The sequence below is a fragment of the Ursus americanus genome, chromosome 2 (assembly GCF_024610735.1).
Source record: "Ursus americanus isolate L20-20 chromosome 2, mUrsAme1.1.p, whole genome shotgun sequence".
Taxonomy (NCBI): domain Eukaryota; kingdom Metazoa; phylum Chordata; class Mammalia; order Carnivora; family Ursidae; genus Ursus; species Ursus americanus.
The window spans coordinates 90,489,489-90,513,368 of NC_142128.1; the positions used below are offsets into that span (position 1 = coordinate 90,489,489).

General features: G+C 34.1%; 1 protein-coding gene across 4 annotated transcripts in view; it reads left to right on the forward strand.

The window, feature by feature from the left end:
• The window catches only part of COP1 (COP1 E3 ubiquitin ligase), a 241,315-nt gene that overhangs the window by 181,124 nt on the left and 36,311 nt on the right, over positions 1 to 23,880 (forward strand). For all 4 annotated transcript variants that reach the window (XM_045811397.2, XM_045811396.2, XM_045811398.2 and 1 more), the window contains 3 exons: positions 3,503 to 3,620; positions 6,333 to 6,457; positions 7,549 to 7,709. In XM_045811397.2, the coding sequence (XP_045667353.2) occupies positions 3,503 to 3,620; positions 6,333 to 6,457; positions 7,549 to 7,709 (404 nt within the window). The remainder of the gene's footprint in view (positions 1 to 3,502; positions 3,621 to 6,332; positions 6,458 to 7,548; positions 7,710 to 23,880) is intronic.

The window sequence follows — 23,880 nt, forward strand, 5'->3', positions numbered from 1 at the left end:
TGTATAAACAGAATTGACTCAGAGGAAGTATAAAACTTGAATAGACCTATGAAAGGGAAAGAGATTGAGTAGCTAATAATATTCCTGCAGAGAAGGTCAGAGACCCAGATGGCTTTACTGGTAAATTTTATTAAATGATAAGAAATAATACTAGTATTCACAAATTCTTCCCTGAAGAATTTTCAAAACCTGAAGCCCAAGATATCACATGAATAGAAAAACAGACCAGTATTCTTCAATAATATAGATGCAAATTCCCTGTACAGAATATTAGCAAAGCAAATTCAATGGTATATTTAAAAGATTATCACTATGCAGTGTGAAATTTATCCCAGGAGTAACCAGATTTGTTTAACATCCAAAAATTAATCAATGTAATATACCATATTAATAGAATAAAGAACTAAAACCACACAATCGTGCCAATAAACAGAGAAAAGGCATTTGACAAAATTTCATACCCATTGATGACTAAAACTCTTAACAAACAAATAGCAGTAAACTTCCTCAACTTGACAGAATATTTCTATGAAAAACTACTAGGGAATATCATAGTTACTGGTGAAAGACTGAATGCTTCTCCCCTACAAGTAGGAACAAGACAAAGTAGTTCACTTTCCCCTCTTTGGTTCAACCCAGTAATGGAGATTCTAGCTAATACTGCCAGGGAAGAAGAGGAAACATAAGATACCCTGTTTGAAAGAAAACATTGAACTGTTTTTATTTGCAGATGACATCATCCCATATATAGAAAATTTTAAAGAATCTTAAAAAAAATTAGAACTAATAATTGTTCAGCTGGGCCACAGAATACAATATCAGCATAAAACATAGTCTTTCTAAACATGAACAATATACAGTCTAAAAATAAGGTTCTGGGGGCGCCTGGGTGACGCAGTCGTTAAGCGTCTGCCTTCGGCTCAGGGCGTGATCCCAGCGTTCTGGGATCGAGCCCCACATCAGGCTTCTCTGCTAGGAGCCTGCTTCTTCCTCTCCCACTCCCCCTGCTTGTGTTCCCTCTCTCGCTGGCTGCCTCTGTCAAATAAATAAATAAAATCTTAAAAAAAAAATAAAAATAAGGTTCTGTTCAGAATAACATCAAAAAGCATAAAATACTTAAGGAATAAATTTAATAAAGTGCAAGACCTGTACACTGTACATTATAAAAATTTGCTGAGGGAAATTAAGATATAAATAGATGCAGAGACATTTTGTTCATAGACTGGATGACTTAATATTGTACAATGATAATTCTCCTGAAATTGATTTATAGAGTCAACTCAATCTGTGTAAAAATTCTAGCACGCTTTTTTCCAGGAAATGATAAGCTGATCCAAAAATTTATGTGGAAATGCTAAAGGACAGGAATTGCCAAAACAATTGTATAAAAGAACACAGTTGGAGGAATTTTTCTACTGAATTTCAAAATTTTAAAGCTGCAATTAGTTATGGGCGCCTGGCTGGCTCCGTCAGTAGAGTATGCGTGTCTTGATCTTGGGGTTGTAAGTTTAAGTTCCACGTTGGGTGTAGAAATTAACTTACAAACAAAATTTAGGCGCATCTGGGTGCCTCAGTTGGTTAAGCATCTGACTCTTGATTTCGGCTTAGGTCATGATCTCTGGGTCACAAGCGCCACTTCAGGCTTCTTGCTTGGCAGGGAATCTGCTTGAGATTCTCTCTCCCTCTCCCTCTGTCCGCTCACCTCTCAATAAAATAAATAAATCCTTTAAAAATAAGTAAATGAAATCTTTTTTAAAAAAAGCTACAGTTATACAAGACATTGTTGGCTAGCAGGAGGTAGACATATATAGATCACTTGATCAGAATTATGAATCCAGAAGTCGGTTCATTTTCAGTAAGGGTGCTGAAGCAGTTCATTAGAGAAAAAGTTTGTTTTCAGTTCATGTGGGACAACTGGATGCATCTCTATCCACATGCAAGAAGATGAACTTTGACCTCTTCTTCATACCATACAGAAAAAATAACTTAAAATTGATCATAGGCATAAATTAAGAACTAAAACAAAGCTACAAATTAATAGAGGAAAAGTCTTTAAGACCTTGGATTAGAGTTTTTTATGAGTTTAAGGAAAAAAATGTAAATTGGACTTTATCAAAATCCAAAGCTCTGTCCTTCAAAATATACTGTTAAGAAAATAATAAAGACAAGCAGAATGGTTGAAAATATTTGTAAACTTTTTTTTTTGTTTTTTTTTTAAATTGTATCCAAAATTTTCAAAGAACTCATATAAATTGGAACCATCATGTATTGCTGGTGGGAAAGTAAAAGGTTACAGTCAGCAGTTTGTCAATTTCCTAAAAACACAAAGTTACCACATGGTGCAGTAATTAACACTTCTTGGTTATCTACCTGAGACTCAGATACATGTCCTTACAAAGACTTGGGGTGCCCGGGTGGCTCAGTCATTAAGCATCAGCCTTCGGCTCAGGTCATGATCCCAGGGTTCTGGGTTCGAACCCTGCATCGGGCTCCGCATCGGGCTCCCTGCTCAGCAGGAGGCCTGCTTCTCCCTCTCCAACTCCCTCTGATTGTGTTCCCCCTCTTGCTGTGTCTCTCTGTCAAATAAATAAAATCTTTAAAAACAAAAACAAAGACTTGAATGTGATTGTTCATAGCAGCATTAATTTTCATAACCAAAAAGTGGGAATAAATATCCTTCACCTGGTGAGTGGTCTGACAAAATGCGGTATATCCATACAATAGGTACTATTCAGCAATAAAAAGGAGTGAACTATTGACATGTGTTAAAACATGGATGGACTTTAAAAACTTTGTGTGAAGTGTAAGAAGCCCTACATAGAAGCCATGTATTGTATGACTCCATGTCCAGAAAAGGTAAATTTATAGAGAAAGACGTAGTGATTGCCTAGGGCAGTGAGTGGTAAATGGGCATGAGGGATCTTACTGGGATGAGTAAACTGTTCGAAAACTGATTTATGGAGATGGTTGCACCACTGGGTAAAGTTACTAAAAATCATTGAATTGTACACCTAACAGTGAGTTGGTTTTGTTATATGTTAAATGTGTCTCAAGAAAGTATTTTTCAAGAGCAAATGCAGGAAATTACATAGCATTGTCTTTAACCAGAAGCCTAAAATGTTTATATTACCTTTTTTTTTTTTTATAAGGTCATCTAAAATGTAAGGATACATTTTAAAGTTTGCAGTTACTTTGAATGCTTAATACTCTGGCTTTAGAGCCAGGATCCCTGGAAATACCAGTTGAACACCCTTTTAGACTGACATTGGCATGTGTGTATATACTTTTTATGCAACCACATTTTCTACATTCAAAACAGAAAACCCAATATAGTTTTCTTGTTTTTGAAAATCATAGCACTTAGTTTTCTGCTGTTACAGGTTTGATATTGTCCCTGAAACCTTTGATGAAAGACGCCAAAACCATTTAAATGAGCTTTGCTTTCTGTTTCTTCATTTACTACATTTTTCTCTTTTTTTGTTTTGTTTTGCTTTGTTTTTAGATCACTGTGTCCACTACTATGATCTTCGTAACACTAAACAGCCAATCATGGTATTCAAAGGACACCGAAAAGCAGTCTCTTATGCAAAGTTTGTGAGTGGTGAGGAAATTGTCTCTGCGTGAGTATTACTTTCCTGAGGTGAAGCTTAATACGGAGAGCTCTGTCATCATTTACCAGTTTTGTAATGTCACTGTGGGTATCTGTAAAGAGTAACACTGTGATATGTGTACTTTTTCATAAATAGTAGATTTTTAAAATAAATTGTCTAATTAAAATAAATGTATATTTTGAGTTGTATTGTTCACTTTTACTAAACTAAAATCCTATGATGTTAGTTTTTAATGCACCCCCCTTCAACATTTGAACTTTAGATTGGATTTCAGCCACTGCTTCTCCTTAAGAGTTAAACAACATAGTTGGTGGAATAGAATGAGAAGTATTTTATCTATTAAAATCAATATGTTATTGTTTATTTATCTGCATTGCAGTACAGTAGTATTATTTTTGGTTTTAGGTAATATTTGGTTGATTCTGTTACTTGATTTCCCTGTGGTTTCATAGTAAGTTTTAAATATGTTTTGAAAAGAAGTAAATATGGCTGCTTATACTTGACAAATATTCTTTGAGAAGCCTTCTGCACTAGAGAATTATAATGGAAGCTTTTAGTTGTCTTTTATTTTGTTTGAAGGTTAACAAGATGTCAACCAGATAAATAAACCTCAGTTGCCAAAATATTGTTGACAGAGTGCTTCTAACAGGCAGTACCTTCTTTCTGTTAACCCATTTCATAGTTCTCATTATTTTATTTTATTTATTTTTAGAAGATTTTATTTATTTATTTGAGAGAGAGAGCACAAGCAGAGGGAGAGGGAGAAGCAGGCTCCCTGCTGAGCAGGGAGCCCGACAGAGGGCTCCGAGCCACCTAGGTGCCCCCTCTTTATTTTATATTACCCTAACAAATACCCATTCTTAATTTCTCTGTTTTTCCTATCTATTATTTCTTTTCATGCTTAATGATACATTGCTTTCTTCTCTTCACTTAGTTTTTTTCCACCATTAGTTTCTAATCTCTAATCTTAGGAGATCACTAATGCCAGTGCCTTGGCATTAATACTTGGTATCTCCCACCATGTCTACCTCTATACTGGTTGATTTAGATAATAAATTGGTAATTTGAATTGATTTAATAAGGTAATTTGAGCTGAGTTACAAACAAGGAAAAAAGTGAGAACTGAGTTTTCCAAGGGAAGATAACATAGGTAATGAGTTCATAAACTTAAATTAGTGTTAACCAGTCAAAATGTATCCCATCTTTAGGAATAATAATGGGCAGTATATAACTAAAATTTTATTCAGATTCAAATGTGGATGGTTGATTATATGGCAAAAATATTTTTCTTTAACTTCAGATTTATACAGTTTGATTTCCAGTAGTTGAAATATATGTATACTTAATATTATAAATTGGGAAATTTTAGTTAACCGTATTAATATGGATATGTTGTTTGTATTTTCACCAATCTCTTGTCCTTCTTAAGTTTTATAAATCACCATATTTTTTTTCTTGAATATGTTTGAGGTTTAGAAGTTTTTAGAACAAATTTATCCACAAGTATATTTGGAAGTGTTCAAACGTAATATTAAAATATACATATATTGCCACAACCTCTGAATTCTTGGCCAATAAAAATATATACACACCTAAAGAAATATTCAATACAACATTGTTGAGAAAAAAAATTTAAAGCACCATAAATGTCTATTGAAGAAATGATGAGAAGCTATAGAGAAGTATTTAAAGAGCTTGGAGTTTGGCCTCTGAAATAAGTCAGTTTCAGTCTTGGCTCTGCTGTTGACTATCTGTGGTACCTTGAAAATGTCCTTAATTTTCTCATTTTCAGTTGCCTAGTTGCTAAAATAGAGCTAATAATAGTTATGTTGTGACTCTTTAAATGAAGTAATGAATGTAAAGTATTCAGCATTGTGCCATATTCTGTGAATGTTACAGTAAGAGAAAAGATGATTTAGCATGTAGTCATTAACAATGATATCAAAATGTGTTTATTTTACAGAAAAATTATAAACCAAATTATCAAATAAAGGATAAACAATTTACAACCTAATGTATATGATACGATTGGATATTTGTAACAAAAAGAAAAAAGCATGGTGTTTTATTCAAGTTCTAAGACTGTCTCTATATGATAGTATTACCAACAATCTTTATATTCAGTTAATTTTTGATAAATAATTGCATTTGCATATTATTTCAGTAAATAAATTACTTTATATAGACCATTCCAATCATTCATTATATTCCATCCCTGTAGATACAACTAAGCTGTCAAAATAGGTTAAATTTAGTAAAAGAATACAGTTGAGTAGTTGAAAAGTAAATTGAATCAAGTGGCATAGAGTGTATACCTGAAATTAAACAAAACTCCCAATGGAACTCTTTGTTATTTGATGGTGGTGGTGTGACAGTATTGATGAGTAATGTTTACTAGTAAGCACTTCCTACATACCCAGGGACTATTGAAACCATTTTAAATGAATTAATTTAGTTTTCACATCTTATAGAATTTATCTAATTCAATAATGTAGGAATCACTGTATTTCACATAACTAATGAACAAAATTGAGGCCGAAGAGGTTATATAACTTTCCCAAGGTCAAAAGCAAATTAATGGTATATTGGGCATTGTAACTCAGAAAATCTGGCTCCATAGTCTGCATACTAAACCACCAAACTGGATTGCCTCTAATTAGTAGGGATGAGTTTCAGACCATAAAATCTTAATTGCATTCTCATTTTTTGTGTTTACCTCAGCTCAACAGACAGCCAGCTAAAGCTGTGGAATGTAGGGAAACCATACTGTCTACGTTCCTTCAAGGGTCACATCAATGAAAAAAACTTTGTAGGCCTCGCTTCCAATGGCGATTATATAGCTTGTGGTAAGTAAAACCATCTTTTCCTGGAACTTTTTAACAGGAATTTGTCCCTGAAATTGCATTCAGCGCACATAGGTTATATACCAAGTCAGGAAATGATCTTTGTGTCCAGAAAGTAGCATATTGAATTCTTCTTGGATTGTACTGGAATAAGCATTAGTCCTTCTCTCCATTACTGAGCACAGACCCTGACTGCATGAAATAGTATAAGATTGTTAAATATGTTTTATAATTGTTCTCCATCGTAACATAAATTCTGTAGATATTACGTAAAAGAAAATATTAATTTCTGCCAATGTCCTAATTTCAGAGACATTATTTGTCTTCTTAAGGTTGAAATTCATTTTCCCCTACAGAGCGTTCTCTTCATTAAGCAGTTTGTTTAGATAATCTTGATCTGTTATTCTAGGGCTTTTGTTGTTGGTAATTTATACAAGTTTAAGTCAGAAGTAGAAATCAAATTAGGTAATGTTCAAATGCTTAATACACCTAATGCCTGAATATATAAACTTCATCAGTTCTTTCAAATGACTTGACCTTTATTTAGTAAAGTTATATATAATGTAAACCCTACCAAAGCAAATTTCTTGCAATTATTCAACTTTGATAGACTACTCCAAAATAAAGTTTTCCTTATAGGCTGCTTATCTAATACAGTAATGTCTTTATTGGGGAATGGGACATAAATTTTGTAGGTTATTAAAATCTGCCTTTGTAAGTGCTGTAGCTTTCCCCCCCCTTAGAAATCTTTCTAAATGTCGTGTAAGATTCATGCTATAATAACAAATTTCTGGTCGTCTTTAGACCTCTACTATAAATGAGGATTTTGCAGTAATTTTAACCTTATAGTTATCAAGGTTGTTATATCATTTACTAGTTATTATTTCTTTAGATTAGTAAAGTGTAGCTTTTTTTCTATGAATCTTTTTCTCACGTGATTCCAAAGAAATGCTGTGCTCTGGTCTTTCAAATTCAACCATAAAAGATTTGTCTTTGAGCTTAAACATTGAGTAATAATTACCTTATGAATGTGATGTCCTAATTCTGAATTCTCCCATTCTAAAAAATTATTTATTTCAACATTTTTTTTTCAGGAAGCGAGAACAACTCCCTTTACTTGTACTATAAAGGACTTTCTAAGACTTTGCTAACTTTTAAGTTTGATACGGTCAAAAGTGTTCTGGATAAAGACCGAAAAGAAGATGATACAAATGAATTTGTTAGTGCTGTGTGCTGGAGGGCATTGCCAGATGGGGTAAGTTTTCATGTCCGTTTTTTCACCTTGATGTCTCATATAACTGTTTATATATTTGTTTATGTATTCATGTGAGAATTTTTTTAAGTTTAAAATATAAATTGATATGTGATACAAATTTTCTTTTTTGCTTAATATTGCATCACCAAAGGCATTTTAGGTAATAATTGAAATGTCACTAATGGAACAGTGTCACTATGATATAATGTCTCTCCTATGTACCCATAGCATCTTCTGCATACCTCTGTTTTAGCATGATCACATTGTCTATTTATATCTCCTTATAAGACTGGAAATTTCTAGAGTACACACTGTCTCATTTTCCTTAATGATCATTTACAGTATATACTCAATAAATATTTAACTGAACCTGGTATTGTCTTAGCAGGAAAAAAATTTGATATAGGTAAAGGAGAGTACCCTATATCTACACCTAATTAAATAGTATTTCAGGGCAGAATTGCTCTCTACAAAATGCACTTATACAAGAATATTTAAAAACATTGAATTTCTTAATAAGAAAGTTGTACTTCTAGATTTGAAAAAAAAAGTTTTCTTAAACTTCTCACTTATTCCTACATTTTAAAGTATAAGCTTTCTCATAAGTTATATGAAGTAATAGTTCTTTTTATTATCTTGATTTTTATAAACAGTAGTCCCTCACTAATGTCATCTTTTTGAAAAATAGGTCTTTAGGTGCTTACTTGGTTGGTTTTATTTTTGAACCAAAAAGTTCTTCTTTGATGGGTCCTTTCAGAATTCTGAGTTGCTAATACAATTTAACTTTAATTGGATATATCCCATTCCTATCTTATTTAAAGTTCTATTAATCAACTTCCAGTTTTGGCAGTGGTAAACTAGGTGATTTATACTGACCTTCCCCATAAGTAGAACTAGAAAAGTTGGACTGAGTACATTTATTTTAAAAACAACAACAGAAACCTGTTTGGAGAATGTAAACAAGGTAGAAAAGAATTACCAGTGTAGGAATGTCAACCTGGCTTTGGAGTATGTGCTTCTTCTGGGAGCCTTTGCCACTCTTGGTAGAATGGCTGAGAACACTTATGGCAGCTTCGTGGAGGCCCAGGGATCAGAATCTAGCTCACCAGTATGTGGGTGAACTTACTTTGGTTTAGGGCCCCAAAAGGGCTGTGGTCTATGGTAAACCAGTAGAAGATAAACTCACAGTGATTGCAACGCCAGATCATATCAGTCCTGAAATTAAATTGAAATGGTCCTGTATTGCTAGTTAAAATTAAATCCTCTTTGAAAGAAGATCTAAAAAAGATCATCTGGGAATTTATTTTTTTTTAAGTTGCAAATACAGTAACTAAGCCACAATAAAAAACCGGCAGACATAGAAAAAGGCAAGATGTTTTGAATAAATTTATCATAAGTAGTGGACAACAGAAAATCAGAGCAGCTCTGGATATTGGAATTATCAGACATAGCTTAAAAATAACCACACTGACAAGATAAAAGACAAGATCAAAAATTTCAACTGGGAACTAAAAAACTATTTTAAAAATGAAAATCCTAGAAGTAAAAAATTATTATTACCAAAATTAAGAACTCAGTGAATGGATTGTGTGGAAGAAAAGACAGAGTTGAAAAGAGAATCAATGAACTTGTAAGTTAGAAGAAAATATACAGAAGGAAGCGTGGAGAAACAAATAAAGGAAAGAAATAAAGGATGAAGGAAGAAAGTTTAATGTATTTCAATAGAAGACGTAAAAGGAGAGAAAAGAAGTAATACAACTGAAGAAATATTAGAAGGAATCGTTGTTGAGAACTGTACAAAACTGATGAAAGACATCAAGGCAGAGATTCAGGAAGCCCTTGTACCCCAAAGAATAAATCTACAGTGTGAGTAAAGATTTAATATTATACTTGGACCATGAAGAGACTTAAGCTTGCCTGAAAATCTGACCTTGGGTCTGCCTTCTTACACTGTCACTTTGTGGAAATGTGCTGAGTTAGGACAAACATGGAGTGTTTTTACTAGCAGGCTAGTTGTCTCTTAAATTACCTGTGAAACTCCATCTGTACTATTGCATGTGTACTTAGAGAACTGTGAGTTGGCATATTGGCTTTACATCTATCCAAAGTGAACAATATAAGACTGACAGGAAACCAAGGTACATCTCTGTATCTAGAACCCCATGCACCCTAACTGTCCTTGGCAACTGTGAGTATTCTTTGTGTGGGTTCGGGAGAGATGGAAGAAGCTATGCACATGTATAGTTGCTCACCTTCCTGATGAGTTCGAAGATGTTGTGCATGCTGAATTTCCCATCCTATCTACCTCTATAAAGCTAACTAACCTAGTGCAAGACTAAAACCAATCATGTCTGGTCCTGTGACCCCTGCTGATGGTAGGACAGCCACACCTTGACATATTACAATAAAACTATTGAAAATAAAATGCAAAGGGAGATTATTAAAATAAGGCAGAGAAAAAGACACTGTCTTCAGAAGACCAGCAATTAGACTGACAGCCAACTTCTCATGAAGCAATAGAAACCAGAGTTTGTGGAACCAGGTCTTCACTGTGTAAAGGGAAATACCCCCGCCAATCTAAATTTCTCTATACAGCGAAAATCTCTCAAGACAAAAGTAAAACGAAGGCAATTTTCGATAAATAAATATAAAGAATTTGCCACCAGTGGACCTGCACAAAAGAAAACCTGAAAGGATATTTTTAAGGCAGAAGGAGAAGATGAAGAGCCTAAAGATGAAGATCACTGAGGTAGATAGGAGTGGAAAAGATGAAGGAGTAGAAATGGTGAAAAGGAATAGAAGTGGTAATATGTCGTAAATCTAAATGCGTGTTGACTATATAAAGCAGGGGTGCCTTGGTGGATTTAATAAGCACATGGTATTAAGTATGTGATAGTACTAACATAAGCCAGAGGGTAAATGTGATTAAAATGTTCTCAAGAATTTTCCTGGTCAGGGAAGGAGGTAAAAAAACTAATTATTATTAGACTGAAAGGGATGCATATTGTAGTTTATAGGATAACCTTTCTAAAGTAGATTCTTAAAGTGTGCTACCTAGATCAACACATCAGCGTCACCTGGGAACTTGCTTTATTTACCAATAAAAAGATTTAAAAGTTCTGTAACTCACTTCATTATCAGTCCAGGTTTATTTTAAATTTGATTTTTATGTAACAGTCACTTTTATTAGGCATGAAAAATAACTTCATTTCCCTATTTTAGATGAGGCAGAAAGTGTGAGAGACTCGTTTATTCAGCACATATTATGTACAGTCACAGTTCTAGATATGGAATATAAACTTGAACAAAACTGTAAGAAAAATTCTGGCCCTCTTAGGAGACTTAAAATTTTACGTGCCAGAGGAGACGGAAAAACAAAATAAATAAGTTGTTATATTAGAAGGTGACGAGTGACTTGGAGAAAAATAAAGCAGGAGAGTGGGACAGGGAGTGCTAGAATAGGGAGTTGTAGTTTTCAGTGGTGGTGACAGAATCACCTACTTGAGTAGTTGAATTCGAGCAAAGACAAGGACATAAGATGTAATCCATGTGTAAAGTTGGAAGGGTATTCCAGGTGGAGCAAATAGTTCAGACGCCTTGAAGTAAGAAAGTGATTAGTGTTCAAGGAACAGAAAGAAGGCCAGTGTTGCTGCACTACAGTGAACTGGGTGGAGAGTAGTTGATTTCAGAGTGGTGAAGCAGAACCATTTCAATAGAGCATTGTTTACCAAAGTCCGGACTTTGGTTTTCACCGGGTGTGAGTTGGAGCCATTTTAAGATTTTGAACAAAGGAGTGATACAGTGTGACTTCAATTTTTTAAAAATCAGTTTGGCTGTTTGAGAATAGACTATAATATAAGGTGTCAAGAGTGGAAGCAGAAAGATTATTGCTGTTGCAATAATCCAGGTAAGATAACATAGTGGTATAACACTGAGAAGGTCAGATCCCATTCATATTTTGAACATGGAACCAATAAATTGCATGTGGAGAGTGAAAGAGAAAAGTCTAGGATGACATTGAGGTTCTCTCCCCCCCATAACTTTAGGAGTGGAGTTGCCAATAATTGAGAAGACTGCCAGAGGCAGTGTCTTAAGAGGAGAACAGGAGGTGACTTTTGGACTGGTTACGTTTGAGATATATTGCCTTCTAAGTGGATATACCAAGTTTGGAGTTCACAGGAGATTGTGGGGCCAGAGATAGACATTGGTAGCTGTGAGCACGTGATGTTTAAGCCAGGAAGTTGGATGGTATCTCTGCAAGGGAGTATAATTAGATATTAGAAGTAGTGTGAATACCATACTTTGGAGGGTACCTTAGTGATCAGTGATTGAAGCAAAGAGGAGGAATCAACAAAGACTGAGAAAGAGTAGTTCTCTATATGGTAGAAAACTGGTGCCTGGGAAGACGAGTGAAAAAGTTTTTCAAGGAGGTGGGATTGATTGGCTTTGTAAAATGCTAATAAGACAAGTAAGATGAGTAAAAAAAATGGAAGGAGTAGTATGAGAAAAGCTTGATTGGAGTGGTTTTAAGAAAGAAAGGGAAGGGAGAAGTTGGAGATAGTGAAATACAGAGAGCTGTTTTGGGAAGCAGTGAAACAATACCAGGTTTAATCTCACCTAGATTACTTTGTTATTTGAAATCAATAGCTGTCTCTAAAAAGGCCAAACATTTCATTGGCTTTCTGTTCTTTATTTCTATTCTACCTAATTTTGATCACAAGAAAGAGATCAATTTATTTATTTATTTATGGAACTTTTTTTTTTTTTAAAGATTTTATTTATTTATGTGACAGAGAGACAGCCAGCGAGAGAGGGAACATAGCAGGGGAGTGGGAGAGGAAGAAGCAGGCTCCCAGTGGAGGGGCCCGATGTGGGACTTGATCCCAGAACGCGCCGGGATCACGCCCTGAGCCGAAGGCAGACACTTAACGACTGCACTACCCAGGCACCCTGAAACATTTTATTTTTAAAAGATTTTATTTATTTGAGAGGAAGAGAGGGAGAATGGGGGGAGGGGCAGAGGCAGAGAGTCTCAAGCAGACTCCGTGCTGAGCACAAAGCCCTACTTAAGGCTCAATCTCAACACCCTGAGATCATGACCCCAGTGGAAACCAAGAATTGGAAGCTTAACCAACTGAGCCACCTAAGCGCCCTATAAATTTAGAAAAATTTTAAATATAATCAGCCAAAGAGAGGAATGGAAACCTAACTTTGTAAATAAAAATATGATTCAACAAAGGGAAGGACATCTATCTCCAAATTCACCATAAAAATTCTTTTTTTTTTTTTAAAGATTTTATTTATTTATTCGACAGAGATGGAGACAGCCAGTGAGAGAGGGAACACAAGCAGGGGTAGTGGGAGAGGAAGAAGCAGGCTCATAGCAGAGGAGCCTGATGTGGGGCTCGATCCCAGAACGCCGGGATCACGCCCTGAGTCGAAGGCAGACGCTTAACCGCTGTGCCACCCAGGCGTCCCCACCATAAAAATTCTTTAGTTCATTCTTCTGTAGTTGTTGGTCAGTTAGGTGTTAGATGGTTGATGAGACTGTTCAGATCATGTCTTTACTGATTTTTTTCTGAAAGAGATCAATTTAAGGCACTTACAAAATAGTTTAACTTTGAAAGTCTTTTTAGGTTTTGGACAAATATAGGTGGTATATCAATTAACTGTAATGAACTAAAATGACCTAAAATTCTTCAAATAATGATAGTATAAAAATTGTATATGTTTTTGTTATTTATGGCAGTGATTTAGTCATAGGGAGGGAATGAGAAATTAAAAATGAGTAGAGGGAAAGGCCACAAAAACAAATATGGTATCTCAATGGACGGCACTGGAGGAGGTAATGCTAAGTGAAATAAGTCAAGCAGAGAAAGACAATTATCATATGATTTCTCTCATCTACGGAACATAAGAACTAGGAAGATCGGTAGGGGAAGAAAGGGATAAAGAAAGGGGGGTAATCAGAAGGGGGAGTGAAGCATGAGAGACTGTGGACTATGAGAAACAAACTGAAGGCTTCAGAGGGGAGGGGGGTGGGGGAATGGGATAGACTGGTGATGGGTAGTAAGGAGGGCACGTATTGCATGGTGCACTAGGTGTTATACGAAACTAATGAATCATCGAACTTTACATCAGAAACCAGGGATGTACTGTATGGTGACTAACATAATATAATAAAAAAACATTAAAACAAAAAAAAAACATTTAAGATAGTTTCCAGCAGATTAAATTTCTGTTTAGCTTTGTTTTTTCCTATAACCTATGTGTGTGTATATATATATATATTTTCTTTTTGGCCACTTCTAGGTGAAAATGAACCAGTAATTTCAAGTCCTATTTTGAACCATCAGCCAAGATGATATATAATTCCCATTCTTTTTATTTCTACTGACCTTCATAGAAACTGGAAAGAATGTTTTACACTGCCCTTTTTAAGATGTTGGTCAACTTTATTGTAGTATTTATTTCATCTCCTTTATTTCATGGTGCTATCGAAGTTAACAGCATGCTCTCCCATCTTCATGTTTGCTATATGGTCTGTTTTGCTTTAGGATTACAATTTTTACTTTTAATTACTCTCATTTAAAGATGGAATTTTTTAAATGTTTTTTTAAAGATTTTATTTATTCATTAGAGTGAGAGAGCATGAGGGGGTGGAGGGTGTAGAGGGAGAGGAAGAAGCAGACTCCCTGCTGAGCAGGAATCCCAAGGAGGGGCTTGAGGGGCTCCATCCCATGATCCCATGCTCGAGCCCAGGACCCCGGGATCATGACCTGAACCGAAGGCAGATGCTTAACTGGCTGAGCCACCCAGGCGCCCCTAATGTTGTTTCTTTTAATCTGAGAGACCATACTTTTTCCTTTGTCTGTTTTTCTTCCTTCCTATATTTTCCCTGTGTCTAGAAGCACCTTTCTTCAGTCACTTTTGGGGTTGCTGACAGATCCTTCTGCCCTTTGTTCCTTAGCTTTGTCTTGCACTGGTAATGGCTCTAGCATTTCTACCACTAAAATGCCAAAATCTCTTCAACCATATTTAATTTTCAAAGGAATTTTAAGATGTTTCATTTGAACTCTAGTGAAAATTCTTTTTGCTTTTTAGAAGAATTTTAATCGCAACTTAGGCCTTTTCTAGAATAGAAATGGTAGTGATTACATGCATGAAGAATACAGAATTGTTTATTTTATATTTTGTTTTTAGTTTATTATTTTAATTCACTCGAAGACATTTTAACTAAAGAAACCTTAGTAGTTTAGAGTTATTGATACAAAGATGTTCAATTATTGCCAAATTTTTTAGGGTTTTTCTTCCCAAGACTTAATCTTATTATTTACATTGCCTATTTCAATATTAATTTTCATGATTTTTAAAAAATATGGATTTGTGGGAAATAACTACTAGGAATAACAGATCATTATGCCTTTGTTTAGGATTTTAAATTTAATTTCCTCAAGGTAATTTTTTAAATATAAATGAGGAGAATTTGATCATATGTTTAAATTGCTGTAATAAAGGAACTTTACTATCTGCTTACTTGAAGAAGCAGCTATAAATTCTAACACTGTGTATTTGAATGTATTGTATCCATATGCACATCCAAATACATTCCATTTGAATGATTATACAATCTTTGAAGTAAATGTGGTTTGCTCTATTTCCATAAATAGCAGTCAACTCTATACTTTTGAATATAGAGAATGGTGGGCTTAGTAGGCTGCCATTTCAATTCATTTTCCGACTGTACTTCTTTGAAAAATACCACATAATTTATTTGGCCTCTTGTGTCCGGATGTAGTAAAATTTGCTGATACTTCTCGGAAACAGCCATTATCTGGATTAATAAAGCCTGTAAGTAATCAGCAGTCTGTGTCAGTTCTAGTTTCAACCTTTCTTTCTAAAATATACTATTTATTCACAATTTTTGGAAGGTATTAATATGGACTAACATAAGTCTTGTTTTCTTCCTCCCTCCCTCCGTTCCTTTCTATTACATCCCTAAATCCTCAAATCCTTTTAGGTATACCTAAAAGGCAGTAATGATATGGTCAGGATAATTCATTAACTAAATAATTATCCTTAACTAATTTGTAGTTGATTCAGAGAAAAATTTTTGCAATTTTAAGAGGGCGTGGGGGGTCAGTGTGAATATCCTTGGCAAACACTTTGATGGAGTGTAATGTCATCATCTTGGAACATTATCTCTTAGGCTTTTTTACTAAATGACCTTAGTTCATTACTCAGAGAAGGAATTAGAAATGAATACATGTATAATTTAGAGAATTTATAAAAATAAAAAGTAGGAAAAAAATGTCATCACTTTTTCCAGAAATAACCAGTAGTAAAATTTTAATCTAATTAATCTTCATGTTATTGTCCCTTCATGAATACTGTTTTTTTAAATAAAATTGAGTATTTTACATATTGTCATGTATTCTTTTATTTTTTCCCATATATTCTTTACCTTTTGCCTTTATCATTAACTCTTGAAGAGAGTATTTTTAGTGGCTTCATATTATTCTGTTCTAAAAATTTACCATAACTGGCATACCATTGTTTTGTTGAGGATGTTAATATTTACTTTTTACTATTATATAACTTCACTACTTTTGAATACTTCTTCTTGAATATTTTTGCAATCTTTAAATTTCTAATTCTTTAGAAGAGAACCTTTAAGATTTATCCACTTAAAGAAAATGAATACTTTTAAGACTTTTGATTAAAATTAGTTTGCCTTCCAGAAAAGTTTATTTACCTTTGCTCTTGCACCAAGAAACAAAGTCCAGGGGGTTCAGTTTCACCATGTGCATCAAACATGGGATGTAATGTCAGTACCTCTGCCAAGTTGAAAGTATTTTGTTAGTAAATATGTAATCATTTTTTATTAATTGTTTCCTTAAGCAATTTTCTAAAACATTAACTTTTGATTTTTTGCAAATTGTATACTTACGTACTGAGAATTATTATTTTTTTTTAAAGAAATTTTTGCTTGAAAGGGAAATACCATGCAATCGAGATATTGTTTTATAATCACAGTATTTGGCAATTTAGTGTTCGTAATTCAAATCTATTCCACTGTCTCCCACACCCCGCATCCTCCTTGAAAGTAATGCTATAAAGCTAAGGTAGATTTGGGACACTACTGGTTATTCTTGATTTCTGTTATATCTTTTTTGTCATCACTGCTTTATTCAGAGACTAGAGTCAGGTAGAAGAGAATATGTATGTTCTCTAGCTATGGATCCTTCTGTTGACATGACCCTTGCTTCAAACTGATCGAATGAAATATAAATTGACTCAAGAATGCAGATGACTGTTTCTGTTCTTAAGTGATCATATCTATTTAAAGAGACACCAGTTTTTGTTGGAAGCAGATCCTGAGTCCATTGTAACTTCTGCTGAGACTGTAGGATACCCACATCATTTTTTATCAGTTCTGAATCACATCATACCTACTTATGTAATCTTGGGTCACCAATTCTAAATGGATGTCTAATGGGAAAAGGCAGTACTTATAAAGGACACTCAACACTTCCTTAGCTCTTCAAAAATGATAAAAAATGTGTAGTCTCAGAAAAAGCATTAGTTATTAAGGGTGGTTATTTTCTCTTGTGGTTTGAACCACCAGGAATCACTTTGAAAGTTTCTGTAATTCTAGAATGAAGGATGTCAGGACAGGATTTTCTTAATTTCCCTCCCTGGAAACCAAGTCCAGCAAAACTTGGCTTGGGAATCCGTCAACTATATCATCACCCATGCTATACAAAGTTATAACCATATGAAGCAAGAACATCTTTTTCAGTAATATAATAAAATACATTTTTATATTCCTATTTCTAATGAATTAATAAATTTCTAACTTTATACAATGAAACACTTTTTTGTTTTTAACTAAAACCTTATATTCTTAAGATCTTCTTTTCTTTGCCTAAATCTCTCTTGATTCCTATCCATTAAAAATATTTGCTGAATGAATTAATATACTGCCTTATACTATTATTTGTGTTCATGTCTCTTATCCCCTGCTAACCTGCAAACTCCTTGAAAAAAGGCATCCTACTGATTGAAGAAGAGCACAGACTATGGAACCACGTCACCTAGATTCAATCAGATTTTACACATAGTAGCTCTGTGACCTTGTACAAGTTCCTCACTGTACTGTGGCTCAGTTTCCTCATCTATATTTAAAAAAATTTTATTAAGTAGGCTCCATGCCCAATATGGGGCTTGAATTTATGTCCCTGAGATTAAGAGTTGCATGCTCTACCAACTGAGCCAGCCAGGTGCCCCCTCCTCATCTATAAAATGCTGATGACAATAGTAATTTACCTCTTAGGGTTATTATAAGGTTAAAGTAAGTTAAGGTACATGAACAGTTTAGAATAGTTTTTGGCATATAGTAAGAACTACATAAATGTTTGCTATTAGTGTCATTCGTTTTTAAATTATCCTTAGCACAAAGCAGATTGTTTGCACCTAATGTGTAATTAGTATACAATTTTTGTAATGAATGATACAGTCTTTTAGGCTTGTCCTTTATCTTGTTTGTTCCATAATTAATTAAATACTAATTTTGAAACTAAAGAAATGCTGGAGTAGAGGTGGGAGATACTTCTAACATCTAATAGACTCTACTTGAAACTCAGTGGTAATATCAAGATTATATCCATTTAAGAAAACTAGTTTTTTCTGATATCAGCATTCATGGGTACCTATATGATTATTTTATAATTACCAGCTTGCCCCTTGGGATAACCTCCAGGCTTTTGCTTATTTTCAAAAGCAATGAGAATTTTAAAGTGTATACAGTATAGGGAAGTTGGTATTTATTATTAGCTTAATATTTTTGTTAGATTTGTAGCCTTTTCTTCCTTTCCTTTCAGCATTGCTTTTATTTTACAATTTAGTCTTCTTTCAAAAAGACTTCACATATCTCTTTTTCCGATTTATATGTTTTTATCTAAGAGATAGGCATTCCTCTCTGACTTAGTAAACACTGTGTATAAAGCAGCAGATTGTACACAACTGGGGAAGCTAAAGCACATGGAAAAAGCCAGTCTGCTTTCATTAAAGTGCAACATGCATCTATAGTAAAATTTATTTATACCAGTGATTCTCAAACGTGACTGATTATCAGAATCATCTTTCAAAAACAAATGTACGTTACAGAACATCTATTGTTAGATCCCTGAAGGCCTATTTAGGGGGAGGAAGGTTGGAGGGTGGAGACTTGTATTAAAAAGTCCCCCAGGCCTCCTTGGAAAATTATATGAATAATCAAGTTTGGAAACAGATGATTTATGTTACCACTGGAAAGGGATTTGTTAGACATGGTAACCAAGAGCCTAAATGGTTCTCCAGCATCTGCTAATGAGGTAATGATTGTAATTATGAATATCTAATATCTGTTAGATTTTGCTACTCCCTTACCCCCTTGGGAAGAGACATAAATAAAAATAATAAGATGTGGTCTTTTTTCTTTTCTTTAATTAAAAAAAAACACCTTTATATTAACTTCCACACTTCTAAGCTGTTTCTGATCCTGAATTCTTCAGTGAACACTGAGAAGACAACATAGGAGCTTCTTTTTCTTTCTTCTTTCCTTTCTTCATTTCTGTTTCTCTTTTTCCTTTTATCTTTCCTTTCCTTTCTTCTTTCCTCTAGCTGGATGGTTTATAACACTTTAGAAAATTTTCCTGACTGGAAGAGGGCCAATCTGAATGAACTCTTGTCTTGGGCGTGGAAGGAAAGAAGATTCTGAGCATGGACCCTGACTTCCAGGAAGACTATGGCTCCCATCTCCTGAGTGCCCCACTCTTCCCTTAGCGTCCAGACTAGAGTGGGGTGGGGAAATAGAAAAGAGAGGAGACAAGAAGGTGGTGGAAAACTGAAGCAAAGCTGTAATTTATTTCTTCTCTAAGTTAATTACATTAATTGTAAATATTCCTTGACCTTAATATCCACTACTGTATGGACAGCCTCTGTGAAAACGTTTGTTGCCTTAGATATTTTATGGTGAATATTATAATGAAATCAACAAAATAAGATTTAGTGGGTCTGCCACTCAGTATTTTAAATATATCATTATTGTCGTTTTTGTATGTACTGTAATAGAATTTGACCTACATTAGAATGGTTCTCATAATTTTTCTTATTAAATATTTTTTTGATATAGTATTTGTCCTTCTGAAGTACACCAATTTTGAAGCACAGAATTGACAGAAATCTTTAAGCTACTTGGTTTTTGTTTTTATTTTTTATTTTACCTTGTGTGAGGGAAAAAAATATATTAATTTGAGAGTGCATTCTGAATTATGCCATTAACCTATAAATAATTTTTTCATTATTACCCCACCACACTTAAAATTTTCCGAAATGTTTTGAGCTAGGAAGAAATTTAACTTTGGTTTCTAAATGTTTATCTTTTGATAGTTCCTACCAAATTTCTATTAGAAGTAGCAGAAGGCCAGAGAGTGAATATTGAATATCATTTCCTTGACTTAAAAGTTTTTAATAAATACTACAGAGTTGGTTTTGTATGCTGAAGTATATGTATGAAAAATCATGATTATTTTCTAATTGAATAAAAATATAGTTAGCAATTATTTAAATCAGAATTAACCAATGACAGCAACTATTTAAGAGAAAAGTGTTTCTTGCTAATTCAAATTTGCATCCTATCTGGGGAATAGAAATAGGTGTTTATATTTTACTTCACTAGTCTCACATTAATCCCCCTTATTCTCATGACATCTCCCTATTGATGCGATCCTTATAGCCTTTCAGATCTCTTACTCTGTCATTTCTTAAAACCCATTTTATGCAGCATTTTTCCAAATAAAGCTACAAAAATTGGCATTGGTATTTCTAGAATGGTGGAAAAGTTATTACTGCTGAACACAGAAATACTTTGATTAAAGGTTAAGGAAAAGTCAATCTATTATAATTGCTGTAAAGAAGCTATTTAATTTGGGGCCTGTTTTTATTAGTCTTTTTTTACTCTAGATAAGAAGATTAATTTGGATGAAAATATAGATTCTTTATTTGAACTGTGATAGCCAACCGAAAGGTAAAGATAAAGGCAGAAAATAAATCCGAATCATTTGGTTTAAATGACCAAAATGTTTACACATTGTTGAGAATTAAATAGACAGTTGATATTGCTTATGTTTGTCTTCAAGGTCTTTGACTTTGTTGGAAGTAGGAAGTTTAGGGATAGATAGAAAGTAAATCTGACTTCAAGATTCAGTTCCTTTTTGTTAATTTACTGTTTTAAATTCTAAGTATCCAGAGCTGTGGCTTTGTGACACACCACGTGTATCTTTGTGTGTTGTTTTCCAGAAGTTGGGAGAGCAAAACAGTAGTAGTTGTCTTTGCTTTTAGTATTTTCTTTGTGGTTTCTTTTTGTTTGTTTGTCTTTTAATTTCTCACGACATTCCAAAATTGGGTTTATTTTAGGAGATCCAAGAGTTTATCTTTTTATTTTAAAAAAATTGCAAAGAATTATTATATCTCTTATGGATACCCATATAGTGTTATCACCTGATAAATAAGAAGTGAAATATTTTATTTCATGCCAGACTATCTAAATACTTTTGAAATATGTAGCTCAATATATGTAATTCTTATTTATAGCAGCCAAGAATAATTTAGGTTTCACAAATCACACTCATGTGCCCTTACTGTTTTTCACTAACCAACCAGATCTGTAATTCACATGATAATCCTTAATGTTTGTACTAATGAAAGACTATAGTGGTTCTGATAAATCCAAAACGTCAACTAATAAGAATGGATAATTGTTGTAGAGATTTACTGTGGGTATTTATATTTAAAAGGAGGGTTTATGCCTCTCCCAATTAATAAGTTAGCCTTCCCACTTTGAAATTCAATAGGAGTCTGTGTTTATGAGGAATATTTTCATTTCCTCAAAGTTTTCTGTTTTGTAAAGGTTTAAGACTTTTTAATTCTAAGCTTTTTACATTTCTCTGGATTTTTAAGATCTGACAATTGTGTGTTCCTTTACTGATTGAACGAAAGAATTATCTATGGCAAAACAAATTCTAGGATCCCTTATAGGGATCTTCCTGGTCTTTATTGGTAAGGGAAAGCCTGGTTACCCTGTAGATTTTACACTGTCCTTCAGAGTCCTCACCATGTTTAAAAATAGGTTTCAGTCTTTCTATAATGAAAAAGTAGAATGAAGAAAACCACTTAATTTTGACCAGAGTTGAGATTGTTTTCTATACATTAGGGGCATTGCTTTTACTTAATTTTTCCTTTTCCTTTTTATTTTCTGCTTTTCAAGCCATCGTTTTAGGGATATGGAGAAAAAAAATAACTTCTCAAGGGTAATAACTTGGGTTTCTTTGTTTGTTTGGGTTTTTTTTTTTGTTTTTTTTTTTTGTTTTTTTGTTTTTTTTAGTTTTTGGCTTTTGGTTTTTTTGTTAGTTTTGTTTAAATCTCATATTAACTTTAAACTCCTGCATTTGATATAACCAGTGGAGTGAAAGGGTTTTGTTTTTTGGTAGTCTTAGTAAATTGTTTGAACGTGAATTTTTTCTGTTGACTGAGATTAATCAAAAACATAAGTTACTTTTAAGCTTGTGTGTATCTTGTGTCTTTTAGGTGTAAGGATTTGCATCAACCTGAGTTATTAAGAGTGAAACTCTTGGCTCTGAATAGATGTGAATAAACCCTTAGGAAGAGATTCTCTCACCCAGTTTAGTTGCCATGCTTCTTACTTTGGGATAGATAAGTGGCAATTACTTTTTAAAGTAAGCGTGAGATTTTGGTTCTTTGCATGAACATTTGCATTTGAATTATTACACAATTTTCTCTTACGCTTGCTAAAATATGCAAGTTATATATCAAAAGACTCAAAACAAGTCAAAATAACCACAAGCTTTCTTCTCAGCCTGTTGTAATGTATAACGTAATGCCTGACCAAACAGAAACTTATCTTCAGCATTTGGACCCTCTAAATCCAGTTACATCTTATTCAGGAGACCAATGACTTTTTTTTTTTAATCCCTTCATCATCTCTTCTTTAGAATGTTCTATTTTTCTTTTTTTTTTTTTAAAGATTTTATTTATTTATTCGACAGAGATAGAGACAGCCAGCGAGAGAGGGAACACAAGCAGGGGGAGTGGGAGAGGAAGAAGCAGGCTCACAGCAGGAGAGCCTGATGTGGGGCTCGATCTCAGATTGCCGGGATCACGCCCTGAGCCGAAGGCAGACGCTTAACCGCTGTGCCACCCAGGCGCCCCTAGAATGTTCTATTTTTCTACACTAATAAAGAACTTTTAGAAAACAGAGAATAGGGAAAATTTGCCCTATAATAGTAGCATCTAAACAAAACCACAGTTAATGTTCTGGTGTCTGTCCTTGCAGTCTTCAGCCTGCATTTCTTAAATAGTTTTACATTATCGGTATGTTTTGTGTTTAGCTTTTTATGCTAACTACAGCTAAGCATTTCCTTTTCCTCTCCTTACATCATAGTATTAGTGGAAGGCATTTATATTTATTATGAATTAGTCTGTCTGTTATGAAACATTTATTTATTTATTTTTTAATGATTTTTTATTATATTATGTTAGTCACCATACAGTACATCCCCGGTTTCCGATGTAAGGCTCGATGATTCATTAGTTGTGTATAACACCCAGTGCACCATGCAATACGTGCCCTCCTTACTGTTATGAAACATTTAGGCTACCTCTAAGTTTTTCATAGTTCTAAGTTTGCAATGTTTTGGGGCCTATTGTTTTTCCCCTTTTGTCTTGTAATAATATAATACAAAATCCTGTAAGTGGGAGAAAAAGTGGATCAAAGGGTTCAGATTATTTTTTAGCTTTTTTTTTTTTTTAAGATTTTATTTATTTATTTGACAGTGACAGCCAGCAAGAGAGGGAACACAAGCAGGGGGAGTGGGAGAGGAAGAAGCAGGCTCCTAGAGGAGGAGCCTGATGTGGGGCCCGATCCCAGAACGCTGGGATCACGCCCTGAGCCGAAGGCAGACGCTTAACAACTGCGCCACCTAGGCGCCCCTATTTTTTAGCTTTTGATATCTATTACTGTTGTGATTTCCAAAAACGACCAGTGTTTACACTTCAGTTTCTCTTTACCATGCCAGCACTGATTGTCAGGGATGGGAGGTGAAGGAAGAAG